The sequence below is a fragment of the Silurus meridionalis genome, chromosome 13 (genome assembly GCF_014805685.1).
Source record: "Silurus meridionalis isolate SWU-2019-XX chromosome 13, ASM1480568v1, whole genome shotgun sequence".
Lineage (NCBI taxonomy): Eukaryota > Metazoa > Chordata > Actinopteri > Siluriformes > Siluridae > Silurus > Silurus meridionalis.
The window spans coordinates 16,127,527-16,148,338 of record NC_060896.1 but is presented as its reverse complement, the minus strand read 5'-3'; the positions used below and the strand labels follow the sequence as shown (position 1 = coordinate 16,148,338).

Below are 20,812 nucleotides of genomic sequence, written 5' to 3'. Positions count from 1 at the left end.
CGGATGCCTAAGAAGTGCGTGCCGATCCGTGAGGGACTGCCAGCGAACGTCAAGATGGAAAGGCGTCCCAAACCAGGTGGAAAGGAAAGCGCCAGGGTAAAAACTAATGTGAATGAAGAAAGCTCTGCTTGGTGAACATTTGTCTGTCTCTCTTTCTTCCAGCATGGTACCAGTGGGATTTGTTACAATTTGTTTAACTTGATTATTTGTATCAGCCAAACTTTGTGCTTTAGTATTTCCATTGGGCAAAAACAGTAGTCTGAGCACATTAAAAAGGAAATATGCTGCCAATCATATATAAAAAAAAAAATTTATTATTAAATTTAAATATTAAATAAGTAACTATTTAATTGCTGACAGTAATTAAATGAAAAAAATTAATTGAAGAAAGATTATAGGACTGTGGTTAGACCTGCTATGATGTATGATTGTTGTTGTATAGCTATGTTGTAACTTCATTAGCACCAGTGAACATTCAGGGAAAGGACATTGTGAGAGTGGACTTTTATGAGGATTCCTCTGGACACTGTACAGGAGTTGGGAGAAAGGAGGATGATAGCTAAACATTCATCATTGCTGGAGAACGAATCTCACCCCCTATATAAAACAGTTCCTGAGCAGCTCCTTCAGTGACAGACTGTTTCATCCTAAGTGTGGAGTGATACAGACGGTCTTTTCTCCCTGCTGCTATTAGACTTTACAATCAAAGCTGCTCCCAGTGAACCAGTCACCATAACACACACTATATTACTGTTCAACTGCAATAATAACAATAGTTATTATAATTATTAATAATAACAAAGTTTTTTAAACACGTGCAATATTACCTGTGTGCTTTGTCTGTTAGCGTTACTACTTACTTGTGGTCTCTTTTTTCTTCTTTTGTATGCATATATTGTGTTGTGTATATACTGTATACTATATTATGTCTCAATTTTTTATATATTTGCATTTCCTTTTCTTTGGCTGCTGTAACAGTTTCGTTGGGAGTGATGATGATGGACAGGATTAGAAATTAGTTTATTAGAGGGACAGCGCATGTAGGCCTTTTTTGAGACAAGGTGAGGGAGGCGAGATTGAGATGGTTTGGACATGTGCAGAGGAGGGACATGGGGTATATCGGTAGAAAAATGCTGAGGATGGAGCCACCAGGAAGGAGGAAAAGAGGAAGACCAAGGAGGAGGTTTATGGATGTGGTGAGGGAAGGCATGCAGGTAGTTAGTTTTAAAGAGGCAGATGTAGAGGACAGGGGGGGGTATGGAGACGGATGATCCGATGTGGTGACCCCTAATGGTAGAAGCCAAAAGGAGAAGAAGACTAAAACTGTATAAGAAAGGCATTAAAAAAAACATCAAAAATAATTCTCAGAAATAATAGCTGCATGACAGACACCAAAAGAATCAGTGAATGACAGGCAACTCTGGCAGCCCCTAGATCTAATGGCTCATAGTGTGACTATATACATTACATTTTATTTAAAAAATATCTATTTTGTTTTTGAGTTCTGATTGAGATATATTTATTCAAATCTACACTCACCGGCCACTTTATTAGGTACACCGTTCCAACTGCCCGTTAACACAAATTTCTAATCAGCCAATCACATGCCAGCAACTCAATGCATTTAGGCATGTAGACATGGTCAAGACGATCTGCTGCAGTCCAAACCGAGCGTCAGAATTGGGAAAAAGGTGATTTAAGTGACTTTGAACATGGCATGGTTGTTGGTGCCAGACGGGCTGGTCTGAGTATTTCAGTGAGCGGCAGTTCTGTGGGCGCAAATGCCTTGTTGATGCCAGAGGTCAGAGGAGAATGGCCAGACTGGTTCGAGCTGATAGAAAGGCAATAGTAACTCAAATAACCACTCGTTACAACCAAGGTATGCAGAAGAGCATCTCTGAACGCACAACACGTCGAACCTTGAGGTGGATGGGCCACAGCAGCAGAAGCCCACACTGGGTGCCACTCCTTACAGCTAAGAACAGGAAACTGAGGCTACAATTCACACAGGCTCACCAAAAGTGGACAATAGAAGATTGGAAAAACGTTGCCTGGTCTGATGAGTCTCGATTTCTGCTGCAACATTCGGATGGTAGGGTCAGAATTTGGCATCAACAACATGAAAGCATGGATCCATCCTGCCTTGTATCAATGGTTCAGGCTGGTGGTGGTGGTGTAATGGTGTGGGGGATATTTTCTAGGCACATTTGGGCCCATTAGTACCAATTGAGTATCGTGTCAACGCCATAGCCTACCTGAGTATTGTTGCTGACCATGTCCATCCCTTTATGACCACAGTGTACCCACCTTCTGATGGCTACTTCCAGCAGGATAACGCACCATGTCATAAAGCGCAAATCATCTCAGACTGGTTTCTTGAACATGACAATGAGTTCACTGTACTCAAATGGCCTCCACAGTCACCAGATCTCAATCCAAAAGAGCACCTTTGGGATGTGGTGGAACAGGAGATTCGCATCATGGCTGTGCAGCCGACAAATCTGCAGCAACTGCGTGATGCTATCATGTCAATATGGACCAAAATCTCTGAGGAATGTTTCCAGTACCTTGTTGAATCTATGCCACGAAGGATTAAGGCAGTTCTGAAGGCAAAAGGGGGTCCAACCTGGTACTAGTAAGGTGTACCGAATAAAGTGGCCGGTGAGTGTATTTTACACATTAAAGGCTAATTAAAAAATAAATAAGTTTGAATAATAACAATTCTGTTGATCATTTATCAAGGTTTAAATGACCTTTAAATTACATTTGTGAGAAAATATTAATAAACACCAGGAGCTAATTTATTTTGTAGGGTGTGACTCGAGTGATGTCATGTCAGTAAAGAAATCTGAAAAATTATGCATGACAAAAAAAACAACTAGCGGGGGTGTTCAACATCTTCAACCTCTCCCTGCAGCAGGCTGCAGTCCTTACATACCTCAAATCTACCACCATTGTTCCCATGCCAAAAAAAACAAACATTAAGGTGTCTGAATGACTATCGCCCAGTCGCTCTGACACCAATTATTATGAAGTGCTCTGAGAGGCTTGTCCGCTCTCACATCAAAGCAAACATCCCCACTGATTTGGACTGGATTCTGCAGTTTCTCAAGAGTGTGGTGGTTAATCCCAAGTTGCTCACTTGTTCACCAGTTTGTGGGCCACTATTTTGTTAAATGCAGAGCTAAAGTCTACAAACAACATCCTAACATATGTGTTGGGATGCACCTCATCCATTCTCGCCCTGAATACAGGAACATCAACAGGGCTGTGTCCTTAGTCCAGTCCTTTTCACCCTATTCATACACGACTGCAAACCCATCCACTCCTCTAACACCATAGTGAAGTTTGCTGACGACACACTACACACTACACACACTACTGGGACTATATCTCAGAAAATAATAAGACACACTACAAGGATAAGGTTCAACATTGGTTGAGTGGTGTGTGGTAGTGACCTGGTTTTGAACACCAATAAAACAAAGGAGATCGTTGTGGACTATAGGAGAACCAGAAAAATGGAAAACCAATCTCCCCAACCTCAACACAGTTTATGCTAGCAGGCTACACAAGAGAGCTAGCAACATCTAGCTAGCTAGCGGGCGATAAATCGATTTTATCGATTAACTCGAATGTGTAGTTTACATCGATCTGTTTTAATAAAAATCGGTTTTCTCTTTAATGTCCGCCGAAGCTCCGCCCCCTCCCCCCGCGCGTTTGCCATAGAGATACACAAACAACATGGCAGCGAGCAAAGAAGCACTCGTTCCCAAAAAAGTTAAGACAGCAGCATCTTGAAAATACACGGTTAAGCAGCCGCACTTTGTTTAGTGTTGCACGTCCAATTGTACACTGACGGTACGGGTGGTGGAAGCGACCAAAATACATGTAAAGACGCTTCAGAACGGCGTTTCCGTTAAGAAACAGAAAAATTAGATCATTTAAATCACCATATTCAAACACTCAAAAAAATTTTCTTTGTAGGTTTGCTCATTTTATGTTATGTCACGTTCTATTTTCACAATTTACAAAGGCAGGGCCTGCCATCTTGTATTTTTGGCTTGTTGTTTCTGATTGCACTTTAACCCAAAGTGGGTTATAATCCCAGAAGGGTAAATAAACTTTATTTAATAAAGTTAAAACTTAAAAAAAAAAAAAAAATTGTCATATGCAGATTGATTTTAAGCAGGGGGGGAAAAAATCGATTTAAATCGCAAATCGGATTTTTTGTGAAAAAAATCGGGGATTTTTTTTTAGGCCATATCGCCCAGCCCTAACACACACACAAACATAGCTGTTAAAAACTGAGACAGACATAACAAACCAAGCTGTCCTCTTTCCCATGTTACATTTTACACCCAGACTACTGTTTATTTTGTATTATTATTAGCATCAATATTATTAGTATAACCTGTGCAATATTTCATGCTCAAAAAGAAGAATTTAAAAGTTTTGTTTATAATCCAAAGTTTATCCTGTCCCCACTGCTATTCTCCTCTATACTAATGACTGCACATCCAATGATCCAACTGTTAAACTCCTAAAATTTGCAGATGACACTACACTCATTAGACTCATACAAGATACAATGAGTCTGCATATTTGCAGGAGGTGGATTGGATGGTGCTATGGTGCAATCAGTACAACCTAGAGCTAAATATGATTAAAACTGTGGAGATGATTGCGATTTTCTTCGCGATTTTGACAATTGTTTTTGCTTTTTCAAACTTTTTTAAACATGCTTTTTCTAAATGTATTCAGTGCACAAGAAGTGCATAACAAAACATTTCACAATAAAATAACAATATTAATAGTTTAATAAACAAAACTGTAGTAAAATTGTCTTTAAAACAGACAACATAAAATAAATTAAGATTAACTAAACTAAATTCCAGTCATAATAAATAAACTTCAAAACTGTTTTTCAGTGCACACATTTCACAATGAAATAACTGTACAGTAGTACTAACTGCTTGATAAACAAAACTGTAATAAATTGTCTTAAAAACAGACATGAAATAAATTAAGATGAACTAACCTCAACTCCAGTCATAAAAATAAATAAAAACTAACAGAAATCAAAACCAAAAAACAGATTGCTCTCTTAAAGGTTTTTTGCAAGAAAAACCAGCATGTCCACCATATCTGTGGTCGTGGCGTAGTATTTCACCTGCTTGAGCTCGTATTCAACACCCGCCTTACATTTCTCATACATTTTGGGAATAGCAAATCGTGTGAAATGAGTGCGAGATGGCAGCTGGTATCTTTTGTCGAGTGTTTGTATTAGTCTTCGAAAGCCGTCTTTACTCAAGATGTGCGCAGGCATCATATCTTTGCATTTATGATAGGTGACCGTGTTGGTAATTTCTTTCTCATAAGGCACGGTGCTTGCAAATGCTTGAACAATGGATACTTGTTCAATCTGTTCGGGCTGGCTTTGATGTGTGCTTTTGTTTGTTTCGATGGACTTTGTCGACATGCATTTAACATGCAGTTTTTTATGGCGCTGTTTTAAGTGTTGGAACAGATTTGTAGTATTGCTCCGTTTCATTGGAATAATCATTCCACAAGTCTTGCAAATTACCTTGCTCTGTGACGCATCCTCTCTCCTGAATCCAAAATACTCCCAAACGACTGACGTTGAATTTCTCTTTGGCACCAAATCATTTTTATTTTGACCTGCATCCATATTTTATGTTCTTTCCTCCCGCTCGCCGATTCGGTTTTTCCGCTCAGCTTTGTCGTGCACTGCGTGAGCTCTGATTGGTTAACGTCTTAAAAACATGCGCACAAGAACGTATTCTGAATAAAAATATAAATAAATTAATAGATAAAATCGCAGCCTTATGCGGTTTAGAAATCACGTGCTTAAATCACGATTTTTTTGCGATTGCGATTAATTGCACAGCCCTAGAGATGATAGTGGACTTCCAGAAACACCCCTCAACACAGTTCCCCCCTCAAAATACCCAACAGCCCTGTGTCATCAGTGGAGACCTTCAAGTTTCTAGGAAGTACCATTTTCCAACACCTGAAATGGTCCAATATGAGCTCCATTCTCAAAAAGGCTGTACTTTTTAATGCTAACTGGGAAAGTATGGTCTGCCACAGGAGCTATTGATACAGTCCACGGATCCCAGATGGCGGCGCGGCAGTAGCTCGCAGCGGCCGCTCCAGACGCAAAATGGTGCTACTTTCACTTTGTAGTCCGCCTTACGCAACATACGGACATCGGAGCAACCGGTGTCCCTGTGTACCACCGGCAAACATTTAAGGGACTCAGAAACAACCCCAACAACATAATTAATGATGATCTGCGGCAGAAGCTACGCGACCTCTGCGTGCTTCGAGAACCAGACCTCAGCGTCGCCTGCGGCGGACGGACAGAAGAGGGGGAATCGAAAGCGCTGTGCGAGGAAGCGGAAGTGCAGAAAGCAAACGGGGGCTAATGCTAGGCTAAAAGCTAAACCTAGCCGGCCTGCTCTACCATCTCTACTGCTGGCAAATGTCTGCTCCCTGGACAAAAAATTAGACTACATCAAACTCCAACAAGCTACTCGGCGTGAGTACAGACACTGCTGCGTCTTTGTGTTCACTGAGACGTGGCTGAGTTCCAGACGCCGCCATTCAGCTGTACGGGCTAGCCACGTTTCGTGCCAACAGAAATGCAGCTCTGTGCGGTAAGACTTGCGGCGGTGGTCTGTGTTTACATCAACACAGAATAGTGTAAGAACTCTGTCCTTGTCTCCACCTACTGCTCACCGCTTAGGGTTGTGAGATGTAGACCTTTTTATTTACCCCGGGAATTCACCACCGCTATTGTGCTCGGAGTGTACATACCACCTAGCGCTAATGCTAAGGAAGAAGAGGCGAAGCGTGCACACACCAAGAACAGCCACTTCCAGAACAGCGGAGACACCCGGCGCATGTGGCAGGGCATCTAGGCAATCACAAACTACAAGAGTACCAACTACATCACCTGCTTGTGACCAGACGCCTCCCTCCCAGATGCGCTGAACAACTTCTACGCCTGGTTTGAGGTGTAGATCAACATGGTGGTGAGGAAGACCACCCCTCCTCCCAGTGACCAGGTGCTTTGTCTAACCACAGCTGAAGTGAGGAAAACTCTATGCAGAGTTAACCCAAGGAAGTCTGCTGGACCAGACAACATTCCTGGCGGAGTGCTCAGGGAATGTGCACAACAGCTAGCGGATGTCTTCACTGACATCTTCAACACCTCCCTGTCTACAGTCTCCTGCCTCAATGACTATCGTCCCGTTCCGCTCACACCCATTGTGATGAATTGCTTCAAGAGACTCATCATGAGGCACAAAATGACCCAGCTTCCACCCGCACTGGACCCCATGCAGTTTGCGTATCGTCCAAACCGCTCCACGGACGATGCCATCTCCACAACCCTTCATCTGGCCTTAACCCACCTAGACAACAAGGACTCTTATGTACAGATGCTGTTCATAGACTTTAGCTCAGCATTCAACACAATCATCCCTCATCACTTGTTTGAAAAGCTGAACCTACTGGGCCTGAACACCCCTCTCTGTAACTGGATCCTGGACTTCCTGACTGGGAGAGCTCAGTCAGTCTGGATCGGAAACAACATCTCTAGCACCACCACACTGAACGCTGGGGCACCTCAGGGCTGTGTGCTTAGTCCACTGCTGTTTACTAGGCTGACTTACGACTGTGTAGCAATGCACAGCTAAAATCACATTAAGTTCGCGGATGACACGACCGTGGTGGGTCTCATCAGCAAGAACGATGAGTCAGCATACAGAAAGAAGGTGCAATGGTTAACAGCCTGGTGTGGAGCCAACAACCTGTCTCTGAACGTTGACAAAACTAAAGAGATGGATGTTGACTTCAAGAGAACACAGAGTGACCATTCTCCACTGAACATCGATGGATCCTCTGTGGAGATTGTCAAGAGCACCAAATTCCTTGGTGTTCACTTGGCGGATAATCTCAACTGGTCACTCAACACCAGCTCCATTACCAAAAAAGCCCAGCAGCGTCTCTACTTCCTGAGAAGGCTGAGGAAAGCCCATCTTCCTCCCACCATCCTGATAACGTTCCACAGAGGGACCATTGAGAGCATCCTGAGCAGTGTCATCACAGCCTGGTTTGGAAACTGCACCGTCTCGGATCGCAAGACTCTTTAGAGGATAGTGAGAACAGCTGAGAAGATCATCCGAGTCTCTCTCCCCTTTATCACGGACATTTACACCACACGCTGCATCCGCAAGCATTGTGGATGACCTCACACACCCCTCACACATACTCTTCACCATCCTGCCATCAGGGAAGCTTTTCCAAAGCATTCGGGCCACCACATCCAGACTGTGCAACAATTTCTTCCCTCAAGAAATCAGGCTTCTCAACAAAAAACTGAACCTTGTTTTATTTCACTGTGTATTGCGTCAGCTATATATGGTTGAAATGACAATAAAAGCTTCTTGACTTCTTGACTTGACCTAAATTCTACACTGCAATCAACGGATTCGTCCCGTGCACACCCATCCCCGTCTGGTTTGGAGCAGCCACAATACAGGACAAAGACAGACTGCAGCAAACAGTAAAAACAGCTCCACACTACAAGAACCAGGAAATGGGCAGGAAAATGCGCTGGTGACCCCTCACACTCTGGACACAACCTTTTTCAACTCCTCCCTTCAGGCAGGCGCTACTGAACTTTGTTTGCCAAAACTGCCAGAAACAAGAACATTTTCGTTCCTCAGACAATCACCCTCATTAACAATGACCTTAGTTATATGCCCTGCTTCATATCTACATGTAGGCCTATGGCATTGTAAGAACAGTCACTCATTACTTTATCCCCATAGGTTACACACACTATTGCTGCTGTATGTTGTACAAAAGTCCTAAAATAATTTCATCTTACAGCATTTAATGCACCCCTGTTCTGCCCTGGCTTTGTTTTTGAACTTTGGACTGGTTTTTGGTTTGAGTTTCTGCTCTGCCCTTCATGGTTCTGTTTGCCAGCTCTCTAAATCTTTGATTGTTTTTGGTTTCAATTATCTCTCTGCATTGCCCTGTTTGCCTGTGTTAAGACCCTGGACTGTTTATTGGACTTTGTTTTTGAAAAGCCTGAATTTAAAGCCTGTATTTACTTACTACCTTGTGTGCATCCTGCATTTGGGTCCTCACTCACCTAGTCACCTGCAAGATCCCTTAAAAGAACAATCTGGCCGTGCACCGGGCCCCGAGTCGTGTCCCGTGAGTTTTCTGAATAAGTTTTCAGAATAGTTTCAGAATAATCTGGCATTGTATAGTGTATAGTTTATGTTATCTGGCCGCTGAAAAGTAAAAATGTCTAGATATGAAAAAGGCCTTCTCAATGATTACCGTAATTTCCGGACTATTTAGCGCACCCAAATATAAGCCGCACCCACTGAATTTGACAAAGATTTTTATTTTGAACATAAATAAGCCACACCTGTCTATAAGCTTTTAATTGTAAAGCTGTTCCTATTAAAGTGGATGATTTGAATGATGCATATATAAAATTATCTGGATGCATTTCACATAAATTAAATCTGACTTTACAGTAAATTATTTTCTCTACAAATTAGGAGTGTGCTTTATAATAGAACAAAAATGAAAAAGACAGACTTTGCTTAAAGGCAAATCATTATGGACAATAATATACTGGAAGAAAATATGAGTGTAATTTATTTAGTTACTGACATGCTGTTAGGAGTTTATGACTCAAGTTTGAGTTAAAGCCATTCTAATGTATATGTGATTCAGAAATATTTGACATTTAAAGCATGGCCAAATAAAGCAAGAAACAGACTCACCAATATAGAGAGAAGAATCTTTTTTCCTCACATGGTCATCAATATAGGACACTCCTAGAGGCTGTACAGGTGTCGCTCCAATTCCCAGTAGCACTTGGGCACCAATCAGCAGCAGGTACATCATGTTGGTGTTGGCTTTGCTGCTACATAGGCCACTATCATCCACATCTCTTGACACATTGGAGCACATGTCCCGTCCTGGCACCTTCCGCCACACTTCAGTGTTTTTGTATTCATACTGGTTGGTGAGGAACTCAGGTAGTGCAGATAGTAATGCACCTAGTGCCATGACAATTCCACCACAGCCAATCAGACGTGGTCGGTGTGCCCTGGCACCAAAATAACTGACGAATAGGATGAGTGCCAGGTTGCCAATCTCAAAGCTGCTGGCGATCACACCTACATCAGCACTTTGCAGGTTAAAGCGGCGCTCCAATGTCGTGAGGACACTCACCTGTAAAATGCAAAAAATAAAAATGTATATCTATCCATCTTTGTAGACACACATACATACACATTTTATATATACTATATATACACTATATATATAATGTGTATATATATATATATATATATATACACACACACACACACAGACATGCCCCACTTTACGAACGAGTTACGTTCCAAACGACCATCTGTAGCATGAATTTGTTAAAAAAAAATAAAAAAGACACTGACGTCACTTGGGTTTAAGATAAAAAAAAAAAAATGAATAGCTATAACTTCTTGATAAATACAACTTATGTTAAACAACCTTTGCCTTTTACTAAAATAGCTAAAATTGGTTTAAACCTTGGGTATCGTGACAAACAAATAATTATATCTGAATTTCTAGTCCTGGTTTAAGCCTTGGGTATGATGATAATCCATGAAGACCAAAGAGCTATGAGAGGAAAAAAAAAAGAGAAACATCCAGAGCCATGTCAAAAGCACTAAGTGTAATCAATACAACAATTTGGAGTGTCCTGAAAAAGAAAGGAAAACTTAGTAACCACTTGTGTACTAAAAACAGACATAAAAAAATGTAAGCGAAAAGAAAGTAGCAGCAACCGAGTAAGGAAATATTGTAAGTACTATGACTAAACACAACAGCCAGCAACATTAGGGCTGGAATGAAGGTATGAAGGAATGCATCCAATATAGAATGGAGGAACTTTAACATGCATCTAACAGTGACCCAAAGCACACTGAAAACACAACAAAAAGCTTCACTAGACTAGCTAATTTAATTATCAGACCCTCAACCCAACTGAGCATTTATTTCACTTCTTGAATAGAAGATTGAAATTAGAAAGCCCCAATACAAAGAATAACTAAAAAAAGCTGTGCTACAAGCATAGTGATTACAATATTAAGCCTGAAGAAAATGATTACATAAGAAGCTCTTCATCTATTGGCTCATATATTTTGGTTTTAAATCCAAATGTCTTTAATGTATAGATTACCAAAAAAAAAAAAAACACTGGTGTTTCCCAATATTTTTGGGGAAATTGTAGCTATATTTCTTTTACTCAAATTTAGTGCTACAAATAAGTGACTGTATGCACATAACTGTGTGCACATTATGATATATTCACTGTCATATTAAATCTTAAAACTGACTATGCAGATCAGTGTCAGATCAGAAGGAATATATACAGCCTTTAATTGTCAAATTAGCTCTTAATTGTCAAATTAATTGCTAAAATGTGAGATGAACCAAATCAGGCTCAAAATGTCCATGCATAAACACCGAAAAAGCCATCTTCATGAGAGGAATATATATTTAAAATATTTATATTATATTATATATATTTTTAATTTATGATACACAAGTACAAGTATACAGACACACACACACCTTTTTCAATTTCAAGGATGGAAAATAAGGACATTACAAAACACTTTTTTCCTCCCAGTTTGCTAAGCCTATGAAACAGTTTTTTTTTTTGTGTGCGATATCCATTATCCTTACCATTATCTCAAATTAAAACCAATATAATTAAAAAGTCAGCCAAACCAGCAGAATCAAGTTAAAACCAGTTATAGTAGTATGTTACCTATATCTTGGGCTTCCATATGACTTATCTATGCATGTTATCCTCAAGGCGACCCCCGCGCCACCTGGAATCCAGAACCTCCCTCACTGTATAGACACCGGGCTGGTCCACGACCTCTGGCAGGGTGGGCGCTGCGGGGGCCTGTCGGGGGCCACTTGGGGGGTAAGAGACAGGAGAGACACAAGGTTTCAGCAAGGACACATGGAAGGTAGGGTGGATGCGGTACCTCGGCGGCAGTAGCCTAGCCGGTAAGACACATCGTTGATCCGGTCGGAGATTCTAAAGGGCCCAATGAACCGAGGGCTCAGCTTGCAGCAGGGCAGGTTCAGCTTCAGGTCCTTCATTGACAGCCACACCAGGTCCGGAAGCGCTGAGACTCCAGCCACCAGGCTTCAGCGTGTCGGCGGGTGTTGTGGAGAGCCCGACGCAGCTGGGTGTGTGCCAACTCCCAAACACGGCTGCTCTCCCGGAACTAGAAATCCACTGCAGACATGTTGCTGGGTTCGTCCGACCAACGGAACAGGGGCGGCTGGAACCCCAGCACGCATTGGAAAGGGGTGAGTCCTGGCGGAGCGAGTTTTGCGGCCCACGGCAGGAACCGAAACCACTCCCCTTGGTCCTGGCCGCAATAGGTCCTCAAGTTCCGCTCAGCCTGGCCATTGGACTGCGGGTGGTATCCCTACATCAGGTTTACCGACACCCCCAGGAGTTTGAAGAAAGCTCTCCAGACCCAGAGACGATCTCCTCCGGGAGTCAGAAGTTCCAGAAGACGTGATGGAACAGGGCTTCCACTGTTTCGGGAGCGGTAGGCAGGCTCTTCATGAGGACGAAGCAGCAGGCTTTAAAAAATCGGTCCACAACCACCAGGATTGCAGGTGTGGCAGATCCGTCACAAAGTCAATTCCCAGGTGGGACTAGGGGCGCTGAGGGACGGGGAGCGGTATCAGCTTGCCCACGGGCAGGTGGCACAGGACCTTGGATACGGCGCAGGTGGGACATTCCTGCACATAACGTGTGACCTCCTCCGTTATTCTTGGCCACCAGTAGCGCGCTTGGATGGTCTGGACTGTCCGCTTCTCACCACATGCCTGGTTCCTCGTGGACTGATCTTATGAGTCCGTGCCGGCAGGAGGTCGGGACGAAAATATGCATTTCCGAGCACCCCGCAGGCATGGACTCATGGAGTGACGCCGTGCATATCTCGGGCTTGATGTCCCAGACGATGGGCCCCAGGATGAGTGCGAGAGGAAGAATGGGTTCTGGGTCGCTGTGTTTGTCCAGCCCGTACATCTGGGATAGGGCATTGGCCTTGCCGTTCAGTGGACCGGCCCGGTAGGTGATGAGGAACCGGAACCTGGTGAAAAAGATGGCCCAGCGTGCCTGTCGGGGGTTGAGCCTCCGCGCCTCCCGTAGACACTGGAGGTTCTTGTGGTCAGTGACCACTGTGAACGGGTGCTCAGCTCCCTCCATCCAGTGTCTCCACTCGTCCAGTGCCAGCTTGATGGCCAGGAGCTCGCGGTCGCCGGCGGAGCTCGTGGAAGGCCTCCTGGGCCTCCTTGGTCCACCTCAGGGTTTGTGCCTTACCCCTGAGGAGCGAGGTGAGGGGGCGGTGATCCGGCTGTAACCCAGGATGAACCGGCGATAGAAATTCGCAAAACCCAGGAAACGCTGGAGCTCCTTAATTGATTCAGGAACGGGCCACTCCCTCACCGCAAACACCTTCTTCTTGTCCATCTGGATCCCCTCCGCACTGACGTAGCCCAGAAAGTGGATCGTTGGAACTCTTTGAGAGGTTCAGGTAAAGCCAGTGTAAACAAAGTACTTCCAGAATGGCACCCACTTGTTTCTGGTGTTCCTCCAGGTCCCGTGAGTAGATCAGGATATCATCTATGTAAACCATGAAGAACCTCTGGAGGTAGGGCCGGAGTACCTCGTTCATAAACCCCTGGAAGATGGCTGGAGAGATGGAGAGGCCATACGGCATAACCTGGTAATCATTGTGTCCTGAGGGCGTGATGAAGGTGGTTTTCCACTTGTCTCATTTCCTTATGCGCACCAGGTTATACACGCTCCAGAGATCGAGCTTGGTGAAAATCCTCACTTCCCTCAGGTCCTCCAGAGCAGCGGGCATGAGCAGGAGGGGTACGGAAGAGGAGCGATCTGTGAGTTCAGTTGTCGGTAATCGATACAGGGGCGAAGACCTCCATCCTTTTTTCCCATGAAGAAGAAGCTTGACGCAGCCAGGGAGGACGAGTGCGTGATGAACCCCTGGCGGAGAGCCTGCTGCACATACTCCTCCATCGCTCGGTGTTCTGGAGCGGACATCGGGTACACACAGCCCTTGGGTAGCTTAGCACCAGGGAGCAGGTCAATGCAGCAGTCCCAGGGTCGATGAGGGGGGAGACGGGTGGCGGCCTGGGCACTGAACACGTCCTTGAAAGCCTGGTACTCCTCAAGGATTTCCACCTGCGTCATGGTCGTGGTCGTGGCCTCCTCCACCCGGGTGGCGCCTATCACGGCCCCCTGGAACCACGTCGGAAGTTGGGTAAGACAATGCTCCTTACAGTGGGAACTCCACTCCAGGATGTCACAGGGATCCCAGGAACACATCGTAGCATGTCTTTGCAGCCATGGTCTCCCCAGGATCACGCTGACCGTTGAGCTCTCCAGGACCAGAAAATGGATCTCCTCCTGATGGAATAGCCCCACTTGTAGTGTCACAACCGGCATGCAGTACTTCACCCAACCCCTACCCAGCGGGCATCTCTGGATGGTCTGGACCACTAGGTCCTGGGAGCCCCTCTCTCAGGGGAAGCACAGGCCTGAGAGATGAAGTTCCCTGCCAAGCCGGAGTCAACTAAAGGTGAGGAGAGTCACAGTAAGCTTGGATAGGGGTGAGATGTCGGTTGGGAGCGCAACGGTACTCACCGCAGCTCGAGCAGGGTGCGTGGGGGCACCTAGTGACGGAGTGTCCCTGTGACCCGCAGTATGGGCACCTTTCAGCGGCCAGGCAGCGGTTTCTCTCTCTCCAGGACAGTCTCTGTGAACCCAACTGCATTGGCTCCATGTCCGGGGCGGCCGATGCACCTTGCAGAGCTCCCGGTTGAGGAGGAGTTGGGTGACATGCTGCCAAGCGCTGGGAGAGCCCGATGGATTTCTGTATAAAGCTCTCCAACCCCACAGTGTCGTCATGCACAGTCATTGCCTGTTTAATCTCCGGATTTAAACCCCGCCGATAAACACTGAGCAGCGCCGACTCATTCCAGCCACTAGATGCCGCCAGGGTGCAAAAAACAAAGGCTGTAGTCCGTGATGCTTTCATTCCCCTGACGTAAGCTGAGCAGCTGGTCGGCCATGGTAAGGACTCTGGTAAACTAAGCGTAGGAGTGTGCAACCGGGCTGGTGGCGTCCCACAGCGACTGCGCCCAAGCTAGCGCTCTCCCGGAGAGGAAGGAGATAAAAAAAGCCACCTTTGATTGTTTGGTGGGGAATCGCTGTGGTTGCGTCTCAATATACAAATTCACCTGAAGCAGGAAGCCGCAGCATTTGGAAGCTTCTCCTGAAAAAGCAGCCGGGAGCGCCGTGGGACTGCCGGTGAAAGCAGGGGGGGGTTTTGCTGAACCGCGGCGTCGAGATCCCAAACCGCATCGGATGCCGTGCTGGTTTGCAGATGCATCGCGAGGCGGAAGCCGAAGCACCAGCAAACAGAGCTTTAATGACATAAACCGCAGAGAACACACAAATACCCACGGCAGATAGGGAGATCCGGGGCACGCTTACGGAGCACGTTCGGTGAAGTCCCGAAATGACGTGGGCGAGTCCGTGACAGATAATCCAGGGAAAGCTTCGGGGAGGAAGCTTGACTTGGAAAGCCATGACAAAATGTAGAGGTGATAACGGGTACATAGAGTCCTAAGGCAAACAATAACGGACGCCAAAGTGGAGTGAGTGAGGTGTTATATGTGCGCGTGAAACGAGTGACAGGTGTGCGCAATCAGTACGATGGCGAGGAGCTCCGTGATGGCGGGGCGCGCAAGAAGAAGCAGGAGAAGAAGCAGGGTACTCCATGACACAGATTGGCGGGGATTGGTAAAAATGAAAATTTAAAAATACATTGGTGTTATGCTGGTATTGGTGGTAAAGTAATTTAGTGTCTTATTGTTCTATCATTTGACATTATCTAAGTAGTTTTGCTTTATACACTTTAGAATTCCTCCTCCTACTAGCAGCAGTCACATTAACAATAAACACCAATTACCCAGATCCATTGGCAACCATATATAACCATGCTATCATGGACCCATGAGTTAATTCTTCTTCTTATTTCGGCTTCTCCCATTAGGCGTCACCACAGCGTCTCCATACCCCCCTGTCCTCTACATCTGCCTCTTTTAACCCAACTACCTGCATGTCTTCCATCACCACATCCATAAACTTTCTCCTTGGCCTTCCCCCTTTCTTACTTCCTGGCAGCACCATCCTCAGCATTTTACTAACAATATACCCCATGTCCCTCCTCTACTTTGCACTTTGCACCTGTATAAACAGCATGTGCTCAGGACCTGTGCTGGACAGCTGGAACAGGTCTTCACTGTCATTTCTTACCTTGATGTGCCCATCACTCTGGAATGGGGAAAATCTGGACTTATCAGACCACATGACTTTTTTTTTTTTACATACTTTTTGCTCCATAGTAAACTCAATCCTTTTTTCAGACAGCAATATTAAAAGTTACATCCCAAATTAAACCTAAGTCGGCAAAATCTAACATTCGTCAGCATCTTCATCTCTGCTACCTCCAGCTCCACCTCCTGTCTTTTACTTAATGCCACTGTCCCTCAACCATACAACATAGCAGGTCTCACCACAGTCCTATAAACTTTCCCTTTCACTCTCACAGATACTCACCTATCACAAATCACTCCTGCAATCACTTTTCTCCACCCACTCCACCCTGCCTGAAAAGTAATGGTTTACTCGTGGTTTAAAGCCACATGTCTCATGAGTTTATATATTAAATTTAATGTAGATATCATGAAAAATTTGATTCCTACAAACATTTATCTAAAACTATGTCTCGTTCACCCCTCCAGCCCACATTTTAGGACTTACAGCTGAAAATGCCTCCCTAACTTGTTAATGTTAACAGTTCCTGATAAAAATATGCTACATTATCAGGGATCCACCTGCCACGCCCCCCACGGCAGCTGTCACGCTGCCTCGTTCTGCCGCTCCCGGCATTAACGAGAGACTTTTCTTCCTCTATACCCACTCCATTGGTGGATTCATATTCTCACATGGGTTTTCTTATCACTGCTATGCAGATGACACTCAACTAATCTTTTCTTTTCCTCCATCAGATACCACAGCTTCCGCTCGGATCTCGGCATGCTTGACAGACATCTTCATGGATGAGTGCTCACCAACTATTCAATTCAATTCAATTCATTTTTATTTGTATAGCGCTTTTAACAATGAACATTGTCTCAAAGCAGCTTTACACAGATAATGTGGTGATTAAACATAAATATGTTCTTTGTAAGTATGTTTGTCCCTGATGAGCAACTGTGGCAAGGAAAAACTCCCCGAGATGGCATAAGGAAGAAACCTTGAGAGGAACCAGACTCAAGAGGGAACCCATCCTCATCTGGGTTGCACCAAATGTCCATTTGAAGCAGATATACAATGTTGTGGGGTACAGTGATGATGATCAGAAGCAAACTGCACTCCCGAGTCAGTGCAGCAGACCGCCGACACCAACTACAGTCCAAGACTGTAACACAACTAAAACTCAACCCCAGCAAAACAGAACTGCTGGTCATCCCAGGTGATTCATCTCCAGATCAAGATCTCCAAATAACACTCCATGACGCTCTGCTCTCCCCTTAAGCCGCTGCTCGTAACCTTGGGGTACATATGGACAATGAACTGTCCTTCTTTCCACATGTCACGTATGTGGCTCGTTTTTATCGACTTCTTCTCTACAACATCCAAAGGATTTGACCATTTCTGTCCACACAGGCTGCCCAGGTGCTTGTTCAGTCTCTTGTCATTTCAAGACTGGACTACTGCAACTCTCTGCTGGCAGGTCTTCCCCTGAACACTATTCGTCCACGGCAAATGATCTGGCTTGTGTTCAATCAGCTCAAGTTCTCCCACACCACCCCACTGCTTCGCTCCCTTCACTGGCTTCCAGTAGCTGCACGTATCAGATTTAAAACACTGATGCTTGCCTACAGGGCCAAAAATGGACCAGCGCCATCTTACCTCAGTGACCTCATCACATCTCGCACTGCACCATGCTGTCTGAGATCCTCTAGCACTGCTCGACTGGTACCACCTTCTATCAAAATGAAAGGGTAAGTATACTTCAAGGCTCTTCTCTGTTCTGGCACTGCGGTGGTGGAATGAACTTTCCCTAGATATCCGTACAGCAGAGTCCCTGACTATCTTCAAGCGACGATTGAAGACCTACCTCTTCCTGAAACACTTAAATTAGCACTTTCCAAGTTTGCCTTGTAGAATTCAAGAGTTGCCGCAAATGTAAATGTAAATGAGACATGTGTCTCTCATTACCGATTCCCCATATAAGCCTCCAAGTTCCCCAGAAGGCGACGTCTCGCCTCCAAGTCCCCCAGACGGGGACGTCTCGCCTCCAAGTCCCCCCGACAACGACGTCTCACCTCCAAGTCCCCCCGACGACGACGTCTCGCCTCCAAGTCCCCCCGACAGCGACGTCTCGCTACAAAATTCCTCCCTAGGTACTGCCGCGCTGCATGGTTACTCCAAGAACCCCGTCAAACTTCAAAGTCGCCCGGACAACAAAGCCAGAAAAGGACACCACAGTCCCAAGCCGGAAAAAAGGACACCACAGTCCCAAGCCGGAAAAGGACACCACAGTCCCAAGACACTCCAAAGATGTCGTCGCACCTCAAGACCCCACCAAAGGCGCTGTCGTGCCTCACAGACTCGCTGAAAGCGATGTCGCGATCCCAGACTTCTCTGAGGGCGATGTCACAAGTCAAAGCCCTTCCAGATGGGACACCACACCTCAATGTCTTGCAGCCAGCACCGTCACAACATCGTCAAACATCAAAGTTGATATTGCTCAAAAAGATATTAAGTTATAGATGGTGAAGTGTCATGGATATTTGGACATTTCCTGCATTGAACATTACTGATTTCATGTATTTATATATAAAAATAAAATAATGTAGCAATCCAGAAAAGTACTGGGTTGAAAGCCACATGTCTCATGAGTTTATATTAAAAATTTTATGAGGATTTTCATGACAAATGAGATGCCTACAAACATTTATCTGAGACTATGTCTGATCCTTTTCTCCCTCCTTCTGTTTGAGAGCCACCTGCTAAACTCAGGTGACCATTCATACTCTACAGTCTGCATAGAAATGAATGGCTGACCATTAAACGCTTTTTTATACGTTTGGCTCTTGATATTAAGTTGGCATTCATATTGATGGCCAGGTAGCCAGGCAAGCTCTTGCTTTACAGTCATGGCCATTCATATTGATGTGCAGCCATTCCAATCCCAACAACACACACACACACACACACACACACACACACACACACAGTAAGCATTTCTCTTATAGAAACAAACGGGCAATAAAACCTATAAAATCATATAAAACTGTAAACTTGTAACTTACAGATGTAAAATAGCATCTCCATGCAGATATCCAAGTCTCTGTTGTTACTCTGCCCACAAGTATATTTTCCACATCGCTGCTTTGTGCAAATCTCAGATAAAACAACTTTTTTGACTGTCCATTTTTTTCTTTGTTTTCTTTTTTTGTAAACAAAGCCATTAGAGCTGAAACAGCTGTTTGTGCCGAACTGAGAGCTTTATTCACTTCCGGGTTTGTGTGCACGTGTAACCATTAAGAGTTTGTAGAGTAATAAAACTTAGACTCACACACGTGGGGAATAAAATCCTCCCATATATCGTAAGAATCCTGCACTTATTGGCTATTTCCATCAATCATTTTGTTTCCATAATGCTAGTGGCTGGAAATAAAAGGTTTGAAATGATAGGTGGTGCAGAAAAGACACCTGCCTATATAGTGGAGACTCAAGCCCGAGATTCGTTTTTTTTGTTTTGTTTTTTTTTTAGTGGGTGGTCTTATTTGTTTTGTAAGTATATTCTACCGGCCATAGTTGTTTTTTTACCAGCAAAATAACAGACATATACACCATCTGAAGTTCGGTGTAAACAAAAGAATAACCATCTAAATTACAACACTATTGTTTAGTTGGAGCAAAAATGCTTTTACGGCATGTTGTTCAGTGGAGCCTCATCTTTCCTATTTTTTTTTATGCATGTTGTTTGTGTGTACTGCTTACACACATTCAGCAAATACATTCATTATATGTTTTCCATTAAAACAGTGATCTGAAATCGCTGTTTGAGGCATAGACCTTTAGAATGATGTATTGTTAGTCATGGTTACTCTTCTCCCTTTTTATTTAATCTATTGCTAAACATTAACCCCTTGAGAACAATGGACTATTGGTCGCCCTGGGTGGGGCTGAAGGCTAAGGAGATAACACAACATTGGAACCACAGAGCTTTTTTTATTTAGCAACATTAAATTGTATGCAAAAATTTTAGACCAAAGCTGGTGCACACAGTGATATAAAATTACAGCTGGACTTATCACAATACACTGTCTTGTGTTGTCTGTCTGTCTGTACTGTTTTTTGTCTCCACTGTTTACACACAGGTTGCACTCGATGAACTTTATATAGCTTTATGTTATGTAGCTTAATGTTGTGTGTTGTAGCTCTATGTTGTTGAGTGTAGTACCAGGGTTCTGGAGGAACTGTGGGTTCTGTGTGTGCTGTGAGTCAGGCACACCTAAAGCTTCTCAGGACAGCCCTCAGGTGTTACTGCAAGTCATTACT

At 44.4% G+C, this 20,812-nt stretch overlaps 1 protein-coding gene across 3 annotated transcripts in view; it reads right to left on the bottom strand.

Annotated features, from left to right (window-relative positions):
• Positions 1-20,812, bottom strand: part of slco3a1a (solute carrier organic anion transporter family member 3A1a) — a 67,492-nt gene that overhangs the window by 21,059 nt on the left and 25,621 nt on the right. For all 3 annotated transcript variants that reach the window (XM_046864499.1, XM_046864496.1, XM_046864497.1), the window contains exon 2: positions 9,843-10,296. In XM_046864499.1, coding sequence (XP_046720455.1) covers positions 9,843-10,296 — 454 coding nt within the window. The remainder of the gene's footprint in view (positions 1-9,842; positions 10,297-20,812) is intronic.